Consider the following 15,529-nt stretch of genomic DNA (forward strand, 5'->3'; position numbering starts at 1 on the left):
AAGTGAAAATAATACAATGAAATGTTCATTTTTTTATTGTTTTTATTGGTTCTTCTCATTTTATTGTGTCTGTACGTGGCAAAAATTACCTGGAAATTCACTCAATTGCATTTATGATTTTTAAATATATGTCCAACAGCTTTAATGGTGGCTGACAGCCCATGAGAAGGTGAGATATGTAACTCTCCTTCATGTGTCCGTCTACAGGCCAGAAGATGGAGAGCTGGAGGAAGGCGAGCTGGAAGATGACGGGGGAGATATGGAGGAGGAGGGAGGCGCGCCCGCAGCTGGAGGAGGAGGAGGAGTCGGAGGAGATGGCGGCGACGAAGCGGGCGGAGGAGGCGAAGCGATAGGGGAAGGGGCCGGGGAGAGGCCCAGGCGAAGTAAAGAGCGCCACGCCAGCAGCGAATCGGACGACGAGAGATCCCACCGTCGCAAGAGGAAGAGGAAGAAAGAGAGGGAGCGAGAGAGGGAGAAGAGGAGATCCAAGAAGAAACGCAAATCCAAACACAAAGTAAGAAGATTGTCGACTACAAAAACTGAAAACTCAGTGACTTTCACCCTTCTGTTTGCATCTAGAAATATAAATCTTATCTCTTTCTATCTCTTCCTCTTCTTCTCTGTATCTGTTTGTTTCTATCTCTCTCAGCGTCACGCATCCTCTGATGACGACCACTCGGACTACAGCGATGACTCTGACTACTCTCCCAGTGAGAAGAGGAAGTACAGAGAGTACAGCCCCCAGTATCCCCCTCCTGTGAGTCTAAAGAGCAAATATAATAAGTCAAATAAAGCAATATCGGCAATATTTGCTAATTATGTTTTATTACGTTCACCCTTCTCCAGTCTCACGGCGGCTACAGCGGCTCAAAGAAGGGCAGCTACATGAAGATGGACAAGCAGAGCTACGGAGGCTACGACGATTACGACGACGACAACTACGAGGGAGAGGAAGAGGAAGACATAGGGGACGAAGACTACGACGACTTCACCAAGGAGCTCAACCAGTACCGCAAGGCCAAGGAGGGAGGAGGCGGCCGCGGCGGACGAGGTGGGTCGACGGCAGATCTTCTTCTTCTGTCTGCTAAATGTATGAGACTAAACACAGCTGATAAAGTTCCTAAACAGTCACATTTAAGGCCAGACGACGGTAAAGTCCTCTCTGTCTTTTCCTAAACTACAAAAATGTGAGCTCATTTGTTTAGACAAATAATACGCCGCCGTGTGACTAAAATGTCACAGCAGGTACACCGTGTGCTCGCTGTTTCGCTCGCCACAACACGGATTCATTTGCATAGTTTTAGAGAGACAAAGGAGCTTATTTGCAAAATGTTTCTTATCAATCCAAATTCCACAGATAAGTCTCTCCTGCCTCTGTCTCTGCTGACTCTCGTGTGATTTTTTTTTTTTTTGTCGTCTCTTTGTCTCGGCAGGGGGCAAAGGTCGTATGAAGAACCAGAGAGGCCGTGGAGGAATGAGAGGAGGGAGGAGGGGAAGAGGAGGCATCAGAGGAAGAGGAGGACGAGGTGGAGGAGGAAAAATGGGAGGAGATAACGACGACGGTGATGGTTACGGAGACGACATGGAGGTAAAGTTCAGAACTCCAATTGAAGTCTGTTTGCTTTGGTCAAACTCCAGGGAACAAGTTTTCAGCTTCTTTATTTGTTGTGTTTTGTATATTTGTTTAGTTGTTCAAATATATTTCACTTGAAACATTCCAGTAAACAAATACCACTTGGAGTAGTCATTTCCTTCATTTTCATGTGAGAAAGCAGGACCTTCTGGGTTAGATAAACACGTAGCATCTCTAGTGATTGTGGCTAATCGCCATTAGCTGTTCAGCACTGAGAAATGAAGCCTGTCCTCACAGGAAGAGTGATTATTTTACTATTAATAGAATAATACTCTGAATAAACTTGTCAAATAGTTTTGGTCATCACCTCGAGCCACTGCTAGTGTTCTCCTCTCCCAAAACAAATTATTATTTCAAACAAATGATGAAGCCTCTCTGAACCGTCTGACTACAAGCTACAATGTCTCTGAACCTTTAGGCTGCAGATTTACTCGCTGTTTAACCGCACGTTCAAGTAAACAAGCGGTTGCGTCATGAATGTAATTGTTCACATACTTGCTGATATACTTTGCGTGTTACTAGAGGACACACCAGAGAACTGAGGATATAAAAAGAACTTGCATGATGTAAAACCCGCCATAAAAAAACACAAAGAAGAAGAGGCATGATGTCAAAAAAATAAACATGGCGACACTCAAGGAGGTTACTACTCTGTTGATTCAAGCATGTTTGTCACTGTGCAGCAGGAGTGACACATTCAGATGCAGCTAATTGCAGATTTGGTCTATTAACTTGTTACTACAAGGAGCTTTCATTTAGTGTTGATAAGTTTGCTTATGTAGGTCATTTAGAGGCATCAGTATTAAATGGAGACTGACTTACAACCAGTTAAAAGTTCCTTGTAGTAACTTTGACAGATATTTAACACATAATATGGAAGTCAAGCCAGTAAACTCAACAAATGTTCAATCTGTCTTTCCAGTATGTCGATGATGATTATGACAACATGGGGGAGGATGACTACGACGATTACTCGAAGGAGCTCAATCAGTACAAGAAATCCAAAGACAGAGGCAGAGGTGAGTTTGGACCTCAGCAAACACAGGCCATGATGGGGATACATGGGGTACATTCTGACCCTTTGTCTGACAAATGTCTTTGGTTTCTGCACCAGGTGGTAAAGGTTGCCGCGGGCGAGGCAGAGGTAAAGGAGGGCGCGGTATGATCAGAGGAGGAAAGGGTCGAAACCGAGGCAGAGGAAGAGGTGACATGGGGAACGATGACGACAACAACGGAGACATGGACAACGGGGTAAGGTCGTCTGTAACTGTGTTATCAGAGTCTTCATACTGTAACTAAAAACACTTCTGATAATCTTAAGTAGGTTAAAGCAAAAGCTGCTTCACAAATGTTTCATGTCTCAGTGCCCCCAAGGTCAAATTCCTTTATATTTATTAGACTTGAGGAATAAAATGATGTGAATCTTACTTATTGCTCAACACTTTGCTCTCTCCTTCTGTATGTGTGTGTGTGTGTGTATTTTAGGACGGAGGAGGAGGCGATATTGGACCAGGACCAGGGAGGAGGAATCAGAATGAGAAGCACCAGGACAAGAAAGGAAAGGCCATCTGCAAATACTACATCGAGGGTAGATGTACCTGGGTAAGATGGCACACACATGTTCGCCGCACATTACAGGAAACTTGATTTAGACTCACATTTTTTAATATCTATGTGTAGGAATCCATGTGTTGTACTGTGCAAAGCATGTTTACAAAAAATAAACAAACAAATAATATTGATTGTTATGATTGTTATAATATTTATCATGGAAGTCCAGAACAGTAGTGGCACTTCAGTTACATGCAAACAAACTCAATAACAATCAGAGATGACGGAAGCCACGTGGTGTAAGTTGCTATGGCAACAAACAAACATGTCACACAGCGTAAAAGTAACAGGAATCCCACAGCCGTAAACCGTATGTCTGATTGAGATTAACTCATAATAACCAGATAATACTACAGAGCAGCTTCACCACTTTGAACCCAACAAGAAACTAATGAAAAGTTGGTGTTTTTTTTTGGTGCTGAACACTTGACACCCAAGTATGACACCCACAAAGTGACAAAAACAAGCTCCACATGTCTCTGTGTGTGAGCTTGTGCAACAGAGAGAGAGAGAGAGAGAGTTACCAACGCAGCAGCTGTAACAGTAAAATACAATTATGTAACAAATATATATCACCGCTGTTTCACAATTAATCAGATAAAACTCGCCCATCGCTGAGCTCAGTAAACTTCCAGTAAGAGTCACAGTTCCACCTTCTGAACTACACACATAATTAACTCACATGAAGCAACAAATTCATGATATTGTTCCTTTAAAATGTGAGTCTGAGTCACAGTTTGTGCTGAATAGCAACAGGAAATTATGTGATTTTGACACATTTTTTAATGCTACAAGTTTGCTGCTAGTAAACTGAAGCGAGATGCAAAGATTGATGAGCGAGTTTAGGTTGAATAAATACCAGGGGGACCCGCTCTATATTTAATATCAAACTTTCTCAGCCGTGTTGCCTCAGACACATATTTCATTATTCCTTTTTTCGACCACCAGGGGGACCACTGCAACTTCAGCCACGACATCGAGCTGCCCAAGAAGAAAGAGCTGTGCAAGTTCTACATCACTGGATTCTGTGCCCGAGCCGACCACTGTCCTTACATGCATGATATCCTTCACTGCTGACTGCGCAGAGACCTTTTATTAGGGGGAATTCTGGGTGTCTGGGTCTGAAGAGCATCTCTGAATAGGGAGAAGTGACAGTAAAGCTGCTGGTTTTCATCATATTTTAGGTGATAAACTGCAATATAAACAGTGTATAAACAGTGTGTGATAAAAGAGAATTGACAGTGTTTAATTTTTAACAGGATGAAGTTTTTTATGTAACAAAATTTCAGTTTTCTGTCCAGTTTTTTCGAGTGTTTCACCTTGACTCCCATCTCTACGTGAATTTCCCTGTAAGCTGTTTCACACCACAGGAAACTGTGTCAACGGCGATGAGTGTATGTTCTCCCACGAAACCCTCAACGACGACACTCAGGAGCTGCTCAACAAGGTAGTACCTGCTGATCCTGTACCCCGTCCTCTCAGCTATTTGATATGAACTCTGTAGATCTTTACAGGATCTGAAAATATTTATACATTCAAGTTGTTTAAAGATCTTAAACACAGTGAAATACAGCTTTTATACAATTTGCAGATGGACTCAAATCAACAGAAATCCTGTGTTTGTTTGTTTGTTTGTTTTACAGTTAACATGATAAAACATTTCCGATAAACTAATCAGTAGATTTTTGTGTGATCTTGTTTTTCTAGATGCTGGCAGAGGACGCAGAAGCCGGCGCCGAGGACGAGAAGGAGGTGGAGGAGCTGAAGAAGCAGGGCATCAACCCTCTCCCCAAACCCCCTCCTGGAGTCGGCCTCCTCCCCACCCCTCCTCGGCCCGTTCCCGTAGACACCAACACGGGGGCTGGGGATTTTGGATGTCCTGCGGCGGGTGACTTCGGGGGTCCTCCTGGACCCAACCAGGTGCCCATCGCCAACAAAGGTCCCCCAGGACCGGGGCCTGTTCCCGGGCCTAACCCCTGCGCGGGTCCCCCTGTCCACGGCCCTGACGGAAGTCCCTACCAAGGAGGACCCCCAAATCCCAGTGGCCCTCCTCCTCACATGGGCCCCCCACCTCCTTGTGGTGGAGGCGGAGGCGGCGGGGGGAAGAAGATCCCCTCGTTGTTTGAGATTAAAGTTCAGCCGACGGGACAACTTGCTCAGAAACTGGCTGTAAGGTGAGCGATCGGATATCAGACATTAAATATGAAGAGGAGTTTTTTCACAATTGTTGAAATGTGATAATGTTCTTATGCAGAGGGACGAAAGGTGCAACAGTCAAATTCTCATTTATAGATCATTAAAACAGAGACTATCTTTTGAATATTAAATACTCCCATCCAGAGTCTTAAAAGGTGACCCCAGCTTGGATTAACAGCAGTTAAAAGGCTCCAAAGACAGATTTTTATTGGCGTTTTCCTTTTTAATGTAACACTAAATTAAGAAATGAACGTTCAAATTAATAGCACTGCTAAAACTATATTTTTACAGTGTAAGCACATGTAATTATAAACCTCTAAACACCCTGAATATGCAGTGTACGTCATGATTTAATGTAATGTGAAACTACATGTTAAAATATTTCAAACGTTTTTATTTAATAAACCCAACTAGATAGATCTGGTTTAGACTACAGACCCTCATTGAATTAGTCCCCGACCCGACTACAGTAAACGTTTTCATATATTCTCTAACTGTAACTCCTGCTCTCCCTCCTCTATCAGGAGCCAGACGCCCAGCGGCAACCAGGGTCAGACCGCAGCACCTGGACCGCAAGGAGCCCCCGGTGCCCCTCCTACCCGATTCCCGGCCCCGCCAGGCATGATGCCCCCCGACATGCAGAACATGGGCCCGAACCTCGGGATGAACCAGGGCCCGCCCAACATGGGCCCCGGCGGACCGCCCATGATGGGAGGATTCGCGTCCGGTGACGGCCCTCCGCACGGAGGTGCTATGCCTCCGGGTCCTCCTCAGGGTGGAGGAAACTTCTTCAATAACTTCTTCAATCAGCAGGAGGGGATGGAGATGGAGGGAGTGGTGCAAGAAGGTGAGAAGGAGTTTCAGAAATCAAACTGAAGGAGTAAGTAAGGAGCTAAACAGTATTTTTCAACCGCTCTCGTTGTTCCCTCTCAGGTGACAACTACCAGGGTTTCTCCGGCTTGGACGAGAGAGGAGGCGCAGGGAGTTTCGGAAACCAATCGGGTGGCCAAGAAGGCTCTGCTAACGGAGCGTCGGCCAATCAGGGAGGGATTTCTGTGCCCGACTTCCTGCCGCCGGCGCAGCGCGTCCTGTTTATGAGGATCCAACAGAAGCAGCAGGAGGAGGAGGAAAGAGCTCGTAGGATGGCGGAGGGAGGAGCAGAGAAGACGAGAGACACTGAAGGTAGAAGAAAACCATCTGCACATGTGTTTGCTCATTTCTTGGTAGTTTTGATATGTAGTCATTTGTCTTAAAACTTCCCCTTTCATATAAAGTTCCTCCTTTATGGCTAAACAGTAAATTTACGACATAAAGTCACTCAGGGGTCATCGCTAAAGGGTCTAGATTTCATACAGGTTTTGTCCTCCAGTGAGGATAAGTTCCCGTTATTAAGTCTTAAGTTTTATTTGTACAGCCCAAAACGACTGCATCACTATGATTAAAGTGATAATTCAGTCGACATCCTACATTAAGTATCAGTTTATTATCCTTATGTCCCATATTTTACGCCTCTTATCTACAAAGCATGCTGTGTAATTACATGCAGTTAACTTGAATTTCAAATAACAACTGAAGCACTGAAACTTAAACAGTGACTACAGCCTCTGAGGTAGGAATATGTGTGAATACAAACAAGAAATCGACTTTTGCCTCAATATTTGAGTTCAGCCAGATGTGAAACTCATCAAATTTGCTCAACAAATTGCAACTGATCCCAGTAGATTTAGCTTTTTGTGAGTCCAGTATTATCCCTCCCCCCCCCCCCCCCCGCCCCCCACTAATATTAAACTACTGATAACATTATTGTAACATTTATCTGGATCAACATGAGTCCAGGCACATTTCCCTCAGGGCTCGGGGGGGTTTCAACCTGCAGAAAAAACATATCAGAAACACTGTATAGCAGACCTCATTTAACTTACTATGAACTGAATATTAATCTCTATAAATACAGCAGGGCCTCCGTGTGTTATAGACGGTGTCTGATTAATACATCTGTACTTTAGCTGCAGGAAATAACATGAGAAGTCTTTCTGTGTGTATAAATGAACATGAAAACCAGCTGTATGACTTTAATATGTCACTGGACATGTTCACATTTTAGTTTTTTTGATATTTTATATTATTTGCATGTTTATTTATATACCAGACTATAATGTAGGTACTCTAAATGCACTTTCCCTTTACAGAATATTAATGCTGTAATCTTCAGCAGGAGTGAAAATGTCTTCAGAGAGATTTTGACCTAATTTACTGTAGAGATGTACTGGTTGTTTAACTCCCAGAAGCCAAAGTGCTGATTCCTCAGTGGGAACCAACATGAAAGGGAGTCTGAAGAAAGTTTTTATTTCTGTTACAGCAGAATAAACAACATTCAATCTGCACAAAACTTGGAGAATCTTTTCTAACAAACTAACACTGAAACATGTGTGTCCCTCTTCCCAAGGTGACTCAGGGAACTGGTACTCCAGTGAGGATGAGGACGGCGGCGGCAGTGTGACGTCGATCTTGAAAACGCTCCGTCAGCAGACCCAGGTTCCTCAAAAATCCGACGGGCCCCCGAGCGACCCTCGGCTCCAGAAGGCATCTCCTGCCAACCCTCCGGCTCGCCCGGCGGACCCCCGCTTGGTCCGGGACCCGCGTCTTGCCCGTGTCGCGGACTCGGCCCAAAGTTCTGATTCCACCCACTCCATGCCCGCTCCATCTTCCTCTGGGCCGCCTGCGGACCCCAGGTTAGCCCGGCTAGCTGCCGCTACCTCAGCTGGATCCGCCTCCCATTCGCCTCCCGCTCCTAAACAAGAACCGCCTCTGATCTACAAACCGCCGCCTCTCACAACCCCGGCGGTGGACGAGGAGGAGACGGAACGGGTTTTACGAGACAAGCCGGTGCCGATTCCTCTGGACCCGCTCATGGGTATGGCTCTGAGAGACCCGCGCTCGCAGCTGCAGCAGTTCAGCCACATCAAGAAGGATATTATTCTCCACATGCCAGCCTTCGCCAAAACCATCACCTGGTCGCCTGAAGATCTCCTCCCGCTCCCTATCCCTAAGCAGGACCTCCTCCCGCTCCCGCCAGGCATTCCTCCCGTCTCCTCCCTAGACCCACGTCTGTCCCGCACCCAACAGCAGCTCCATCCGACCCTCCCTCACTCGCAGCCTCCTCCCGTACAACCTCCCCCGTCCTTCGAGCCCCCCACTCCCTCCTCCTCTACCTCCTCCCTCCCAGACTTTGAGCTGCTGTCTCGTATCCTCAAGACTGTCAACTCCAGCCCGTCCCAGACGCCCTCCCCTCCTCTCTTACCCACCCCCGCTCCTCCTATGTCTCTGCTGGGTCCACCACCTCCCCCCGTGCCTCCCACACCTGCGGAAAAGCCCGTCGACCCCCGCGTGGCCCGTAAAGGCCCCACAGATCCCCGTCTCCAGCAGCAGAAGTCGTCATTGAAGCAGCCGTCGGATCCCACGCCTCCTCCTGTCTCCTCTGCGCCTCCAGCGACGACGTCTAGCTCCTCCCCACCCACCATCGCGCCCTACGACCCGAGGCTTCTCTCCTCAGGTGGGGCAGGGCGCGGTGTTGGGACCGGGGCACCAGGGGGAGCCAGCGTGCTGAGCAGCATCAGTCTGTATGACCCTCGGACTAACAAACCAGGCAGCCCTGGTACCAGCAGCGGCTCCCCCAACTCAGCCAGCACAGAGTCCAAACCCAGTGACCCCACGACGGGTAAACCCAAGTCCAAGGAGCCCCTGTTTGTTCGGAAGTCCGCGCTGGACCAACCCGAACCGGAGAAAAGTGGAGAACAAGGAACCGATAGATACAACAGCTATAACAGACCCCGGCCCAAGCCCGCACCTTCGCCTAACTCCACGACACAGGGAGGTCCCGCTGCAGCCGGGGCAGCCGCCGCCGCCGGAGGTCAAGGTGCTCCCGGAGCTGCTGCAGACCAGGGGCCCGCAGGCGTCCACAACCTACCAGTGTCCTCTCTATTCGGCGTGGTGAAGCAAGCGACCAAGCCCGGCGGGACGGGGAGTCCGTTTGGAGGAAACAGTCCGGCGCAGTCCGACCAGGCGGCCACGGAGCAGGACAACGCCTCGCTAAAGGACGTTTTCAAAGGCTTCGACCCCACAGCCTCGCCGTTCTGCCAGTGACCCCCGACCCGTCGGCCATTGGCTTGTTTTAACTTTTTTTTTTTTTTTTTTTTTTTTGGATTCTGAACAGATCCTGCAAGACTGGTTAAGAAGATAAACTTTTGTGATCAAACTGACGCCACACGACATGTTTCACATCTACACACACACACACACACACACACACACACACACACACTTTACCACAGTGTTGCAGATTCAGATTCTATAAAAGACTTGTGGGTTATGGGAAGGGTTCAAAGTTAAATCTCTAAATCTCTATTTTAAACAAAACGTATTGATGTATAAATAAATGTATTCTGTTCATCTCAATGCTTAATGAAAACAGTTATTCAGAAAGCAGCAAAAACACATTTATATGGAATGAGCATTTTAGCGTCATGTTGTCATTATTCCCTTCATTTCATTTCCTCAACTCTCATATTTTATTTTGGTAAACCTTCTCCTCGTCTTTAAACTGGTTTTTGCTCATCAGTATTTTTGGGCAGTTAAAGTTTAAAAGGTCTTGACACCAGATGAAAAGATGGGATATATTTTTATCTCTCACTCTTTTTTTTTTTTTTTTTTTTCCAACAAAATGTTTATGTGTACGGGACCCTCAGAGGGTCACGGCGAGATTTTTTTTTTTTTTTTTTTTGCATGCGTTCCATCGCTATATGTTTTGCATTACCTCGCGATATTTTGCGTTCCCTCACAATACATTCTGCAGTTTTCTCGCAATACTTTTCTTCTTCTATTCCAGGAGGAATTACTTCTCAAAGGGACCAAATTTTATCTGGCATATTGACTCTTCAATCAATCAGACGTCTCCTTTTACCTCAGTGAAACCTCTCTGGGATCCAGCTCTTTCAAAATAAAGCTCTTTTCTTACTCGTAGGCCACATACTCTCTTCCTTTAGAATACATCTACCTGTATACGTGCAGTCATCTTGAGCACAGTAAAAGGTCATAAATGGTCACTAATTACATAACTATGCCTATTGAGCAGTAGTACTATATCAGCCCATTTCAAAATAAAATTCAATGAGCTGATCCATACTGGGGGGGGGGGTTGCGCTGGGAGTAGCTGAGCAGAAATGGACGTATGACTTAGAAGGAAGAGAAGAAGAAAAGTATCGCGAGAGAACTTAAAATTTATGTCGAAGTATTGTGTGAGAGCGCAAAACATTTTACAAGGTAACGCAAAACAATGCGAAGGAACACACACACAAAAAAAAAATTTTTTAAAAATCTTGCTGTGACCCTCAGGGGACACCGTAGATTTGTGGTGTTTTTTGTGTTTAATAAATTAACAGCACTGAGGCAACTCCTTTCGCACCGTTGCCCATCCGAGACAAAAATTTTGCCCTCTAAACCACTGCCTTGGCATTCACTGTCCTCTTTAACCTCCATGTAAACGAATACCTACACTTAAAAATCTATTTTTTTCTTTTTTTTTTTTTTTTTTTTTTTTTTTTTTTTTTAGTATTTATTTTTCTACTTCTTTGCAGTTTGTCAGGTTGTGTCCTCTGAGGGCTGTATCAATGTTTTTAATGTATGTAACTCCTCCAGATGTTCATATACTGTCTCATGTATTTAGCTCTTATCCAAAACAGGCAACTTTGCTGTTACAGGAAGTGACCTGTGACCGTTGCCTCTCTAACCACTACGCCACTGTTGTTGTTGTTGTTGTTGTTGTTTTTTCCCCTCATTTTTTTTCCCCTTTTAGCAGGCTTGTTGCTAAAGGGAGAAAAGTTTAGTCATGTCGGTCTGTGAAAATAGAGAGTATCCACCTCATAAATGACATCTTCTGTAGCTTTAAGGTAGAAGAGATGGCTGCTCAGACTGATGACAGACACATTACCATGTCTCTCTCCGGTGGCGGCGTTTAGTTAGCCATTGGTTAGCCATAGCATCGGTAGTGTTGCAGGGACAAGTTTGTGTTTTTTTTCTCTGCTGAAAAGGTGACGTCAACCTGTATTTAGCCTTGATCGTTACACACTTTTCAGTTTTTTTTTTTTCTCTCATCATTTGTTTCACCTTGATCAGAATAGGGGACACTTTGATTCACTGAGTCAGAATTTATTGTCTAGCTTTTAGCTATTTTTGTTTTATTTTAATTAGTTGTTTTGTTCCGAGTGGAAACGAGAACATAACAGAGCACGACTGCAGGACGTTAGCGAGCGGTCGGTGAAATGGAATAATAATAATAATATTTCCTGCCGCACAGCATCAATTTATTTAAGCATCGAGATTTTGGCTTTAGTGGCTGGTGGGCAGTGTGACAATCATAAACTAGACTTGGACCTAAAATTCAGAGCTTTCATGAATCTTGCATTGATCTGTGCGGGTGCTTCCTTTACTGTCAGCCTGAGATCTGCAGAAAAGGAGTCATAAAGTGTAGAATTTAGCGGCGTCTAGCGGGGACAGACTTTGCAGAAATGGAATAAGATTCATATGTTTTCTTAGTGGATAATCAAACTAAGAATCGTCACCTTTCATGAGCCCTTTATATAGTTTCTACATAGTTTCGTGGCCACCGTCGGTTCTCCTACATGCTTGGAAGGATGAGGGGTTGCAGTCTGCGCCCTCGCTGCTAGATGCTACTAACTCTTCCACACTGATCCTTTAACCTGTGTGTTTCCACAGACTGAACATGTTTTTTTCTCTCTCAGGCTTACAGTAGAATAATCGCACACTTCATGGTTAAATTATTCATTTAGGACTGACTCACAGTTTTTGTCCAGAACCTCCCTTCCTAGTTTCTACCTTCTTTTTTTTTTTTTTTTTAACCATAATCAGTTGAAGTCAGAAGTGAGTGCAGCGTTTGTATCGTGGGGTGTATGTGTGAGGATAAGCAGTTGTTCCCGTTTTTTTTCACCTGACGAGCCGGTGATGTCATCTGCGCGGCTTCGTTTTGGGGAATCTGAAAACGTGGCGTCGCTGTAGTGGAGCTAACGGAAGTTTGTTGGTTTTCTTGTTTGTTTTTTTTTTGACTTCCAGAAGGTTTAAGATTGTACAACAACAGTCAGGATTGTCGTTGACCGTCTTTTTGTAAAAAAATGTTGATCATTTTAATTTATTTTTTTATACTTGGGTAAATATACTTCCTCACTTTACATTTTTTTGAACTGAGTCATTTTAGATGTCAGGAATATGTGATTACTGCTCACCTCAGTGGGGACGCAGGCAGCCTGTAAACAGTGTGAAGAAGAAGAGGAGGAGGGGGAAAGACATATTTTTTTATTTGGTTTTGTGTATAAAGATTCAAACTAACAAATTCAATATGAGCTCACTCCTGACAAGCCGTGTTAGGAGAAATGAGTGTCAGCTATAGCAAGCGTGAAAGTTATTGTTGATTTATTCTTTCCTTTTTTTTTTTTTTTTTTTGGCTTTGTTGGTTTGTAAATTTGTTTTATTGATTTTCTTTGCTATGTAAATTAGACCAGTATCTTGTCTTTGGAGGGGAGGAGTTTTCTAACTGTACACTGTAGGTGAGGTTGTCACAGTATTTAAATAAAGTTGATACATCATCAACCAGTTAAAACTCTTGTTTCTTTGTATTTTTTTATTATTACCTCAGCTTCTTTTCATTTGTCCAGTTTATATGTTCTGACCCGTTTTGTTGGATGGATGACAGATGAAGAGGCTGTTGACAGGAGAAATGTTTAAAGTCGTCACGTCTGTCATCGTGGCAGCCTATAATAAAAAAAAAAAAAACCCTTTGTTTGATTTTGCTCCCTCGTCATCTAAGACATACAGTTTGAATGGGGCCGTTCAGTGTCTTCTGAATACACATTGCTGAAATGCTTATTTTAATCCACTTACGTCACTAGACGGGTGGAGTTTAGATCAGGACAATTCATGCGGGTTGAAGCCGTGGTCACTGAACTGACCTTTCTTTCCTGTGACTAAGTTTTCTTCCCATTGTGCTGACGTGATCTGCCTATCTGCTTCTCAAAGAAAAATCCTGAATTATTTGGAAATGCCCTTTTACCCAGAACTAATCTATCTCTTCATGTCTCAAATAGGAAGCTCGTTGCTGTCAGCGGTTCTGATATTGTTCCTTGCTATCTTTGGGCATCTCAGGCCTCCAGCGGTCGAAAGCCGTCGTGCGGCTCTTGGCTCGGTCTCTACGGATTTGGATCAGCACCCCAGCAGCACGCAGCCTGTTTCCTGGTTTGCTGCGATCCTTCGGTGATTCACTTCCTGCTCCCCTCCCATCCTGCAACGCTGGCTCCAGGAAGACAAACTATTCATCCAGTACCTCAAAGGTTTCCTGCCAGTTTACTGGGTACTCCTATCTAGCTGCGTGTCGTGCCTCTTTTATCCCCCCTGAGCAGCTGTAATTCATAACGGATTCCACAAGATATGAGATACACAAATGAGAAAAAAATTGCTGCAAAGGGGAAAACATCAAAGATTGAAAGATGCTTGATGCTTGAAACTGGGAGAAAAAGTATCATCTGAGTGTGGATAAGGATGAAAGTAGATAACAGACATGAACACCCAGCACCAACCATGAAACCAGATAAAAGTCCCCATGTTGTACTTTCCAAACCACAACATCACAGGACGTAGTGTGTAATGTCACCTGTTGAGTGAAGGATTAGTTTGAAGGTGCGCCCGATAAACTGGAAATTCAAGTAAAGTCATAACAGCTAATGATAAAAGCTGACATCATAGAAGAGTGTGCAGGTCTATGTATACTGTATGCACTGTTGTATTACTCATTTCCTTTCTCACAATGGTTCCTTTAGACACACACACACACACACACAAATCCTGTAGACGTCTATGATTAATCCAGGTGGATTCCTGCACTGTGTAACCATCACCTGTCTGTCTGTGGGTCACATGATTGATAGTGTTGCTCTGACTGTCATACAGGACGACATCACAGCTGATACTTACTGTATAACAACAGATGTAGTGCCGAATGTTTAGGATTCTCAACATAATATAACAATTATCAGAGATGAAAAACTGAAATTCAACATGTTTTGACTGTAATTTAGGGTTAATTTGTCTTCATATTCTTTATCTATATTTGTTTATATGGATCTTTCCTTGAAATACTGAGGAGTTGTGTGTTCACTGTATCTTTTATCAGTAATCTGCTTAGCTTCTCGTTTCAGGGAAGCTACCTGTGGCGAGTGTATATATAGAAGATCTGATCCTCTTAGGATGACTTTGGCTCGGATTTGGAGATTGACAGCTTGTCAATCGCGGTGCTGTCTCTGCACTCGTGGGGGCGCCGTGTGTGAATACCGATGCTGAGGGTTTGCGACACCCCGGGCTGCACCTTCTGTCTTTCTTTTTGAAAGATGTGTCATGTCTCTGTCTGTCTGTCTCGTTATCGTGGGAATCAATGCTTCATAACATTTTAAAGATTTCCCGCATGCTGCATTTAAGAGAGAGGAGGACATTCGGGTTAAAGAAATAATGGAGATTTATTCCAACCAGAGGGAAGACAATTACTTTTACAGACTCTTATTCCCAAAAACAATTTGACAACAGTATTTAACAGACAGCTCAGCTTAGGCCGTAATCTGCGTCAAACAGAAAATGAAAGTAAATAACTCATTGTTTCCCTCCTAACGCCCACACCCTCCAGTCTAGGATGCGGTCAGTCTGTCTCTGTGAGCTGCTTGTTGTAAGCTGCGTCTGTTAAATGCCAAAAAATGTATAAATGTAAATTCTTTCCTCTTGAATCTCTATCTGTCTTTTTCTTATTATGTTGAAGGAGCTGAAAAGAGTTCGCTGGAGCTAAATCGTATAAGTATACCATCCAAAACTCACTCATAGTTAGGATAAGATACATCCGATGAACAATATTTACAAAATATCTTTGTTTTACTCAGCTCTGTAGGCTGTTTTATCATCCTGCTGAGCAGAGCAGGAACTGTGCGTACTGGAGAAGATAAAAACACATCATATATCACCAAAACCGCCGTGTTGTGACTT

General features: G+C 44.3%; 1 protein-coding gene across 3 annotated transcripts in view; it reads left to right on the plus strand.

Annotated features, from left to right (window-relative positions):
- zc3h4 (zinc finger CCCH-type containing 4) overlaps positions 1 to 9,672 on the plus strand; it is a 15,194-nt gene extending 5,522 nt beyond the window's left edge. For 2 of the 3 annotated variants that reach the window (XM_044353570.1, XM_044353572.1), the window contains exons 2-14: positions 208 to 514; positions 650 to 757; positions 847 to 1,090; positions 1,434 to 1,588; positions 2,556 to 2,652; positions 2,748 to 2,884; positions 3,119 to 3,235; positions 4,193 to 4,304; positions 4,582 to 4,691; positions 4,952 to 5,418; positions 5,965 to 6,287; positions 6,374 to 6,622; positions 7,887 to 9,672. In XM_044353570.1, coding sequence (XP_044209505.1) covers positions 208 to 514; positions 650 to 757; positions 847 to 1,090; positions 1,434 to 1,588; positions 2,556 to 2,652; positions 2,748 to 2,884; positions 3,119 to 3,235; positions 4,193 to 4,304; positions 4,582 to 4,691; positions 4,952 to 5,418; positions 5,965 to 6,287; positions 6,374 to 6,622; positions 7,887 to 9,583 — 4,123 coding nt within the window. In that variant the 3' untranslated portion in view covers positions 9,584 to 9,672. The remainder of the gene's footprint in view (positions 1 to 207; positions 515 to 649; positions 758 to 846; positions 1,091 to 1,433; positions 1,589 to 2,555; positions 2,653 to 2,747; positions 2,885 to 3,118; positions 3,236 to 4,192; positions 4,305 to 4,581; positions 4,692 to 4,951; positions 5,419 to 5,964; positions 6,288 to 6,373; positions 6,623 to 7,886) is intronic. The other variant, XM_044353571.1, reaches the window with a different exon arrangement.
- Positions 9,673 to 15,529: the final 5,857 nt, after the last annotated feature.

The sequence above is a fragment of the Thunnus albacares genome, chromosome 6, assembly GCF_914725855.1.
Source record: "Thunnus albacares chromosome 6, fThuAlb1.1, whole genome shotgun sequence".
NCBI lineage: Eukaryota > Metazoa > Chordata > Actinopteri > Scombriformes > Scombridae > Thunnus > Thunnus albacares.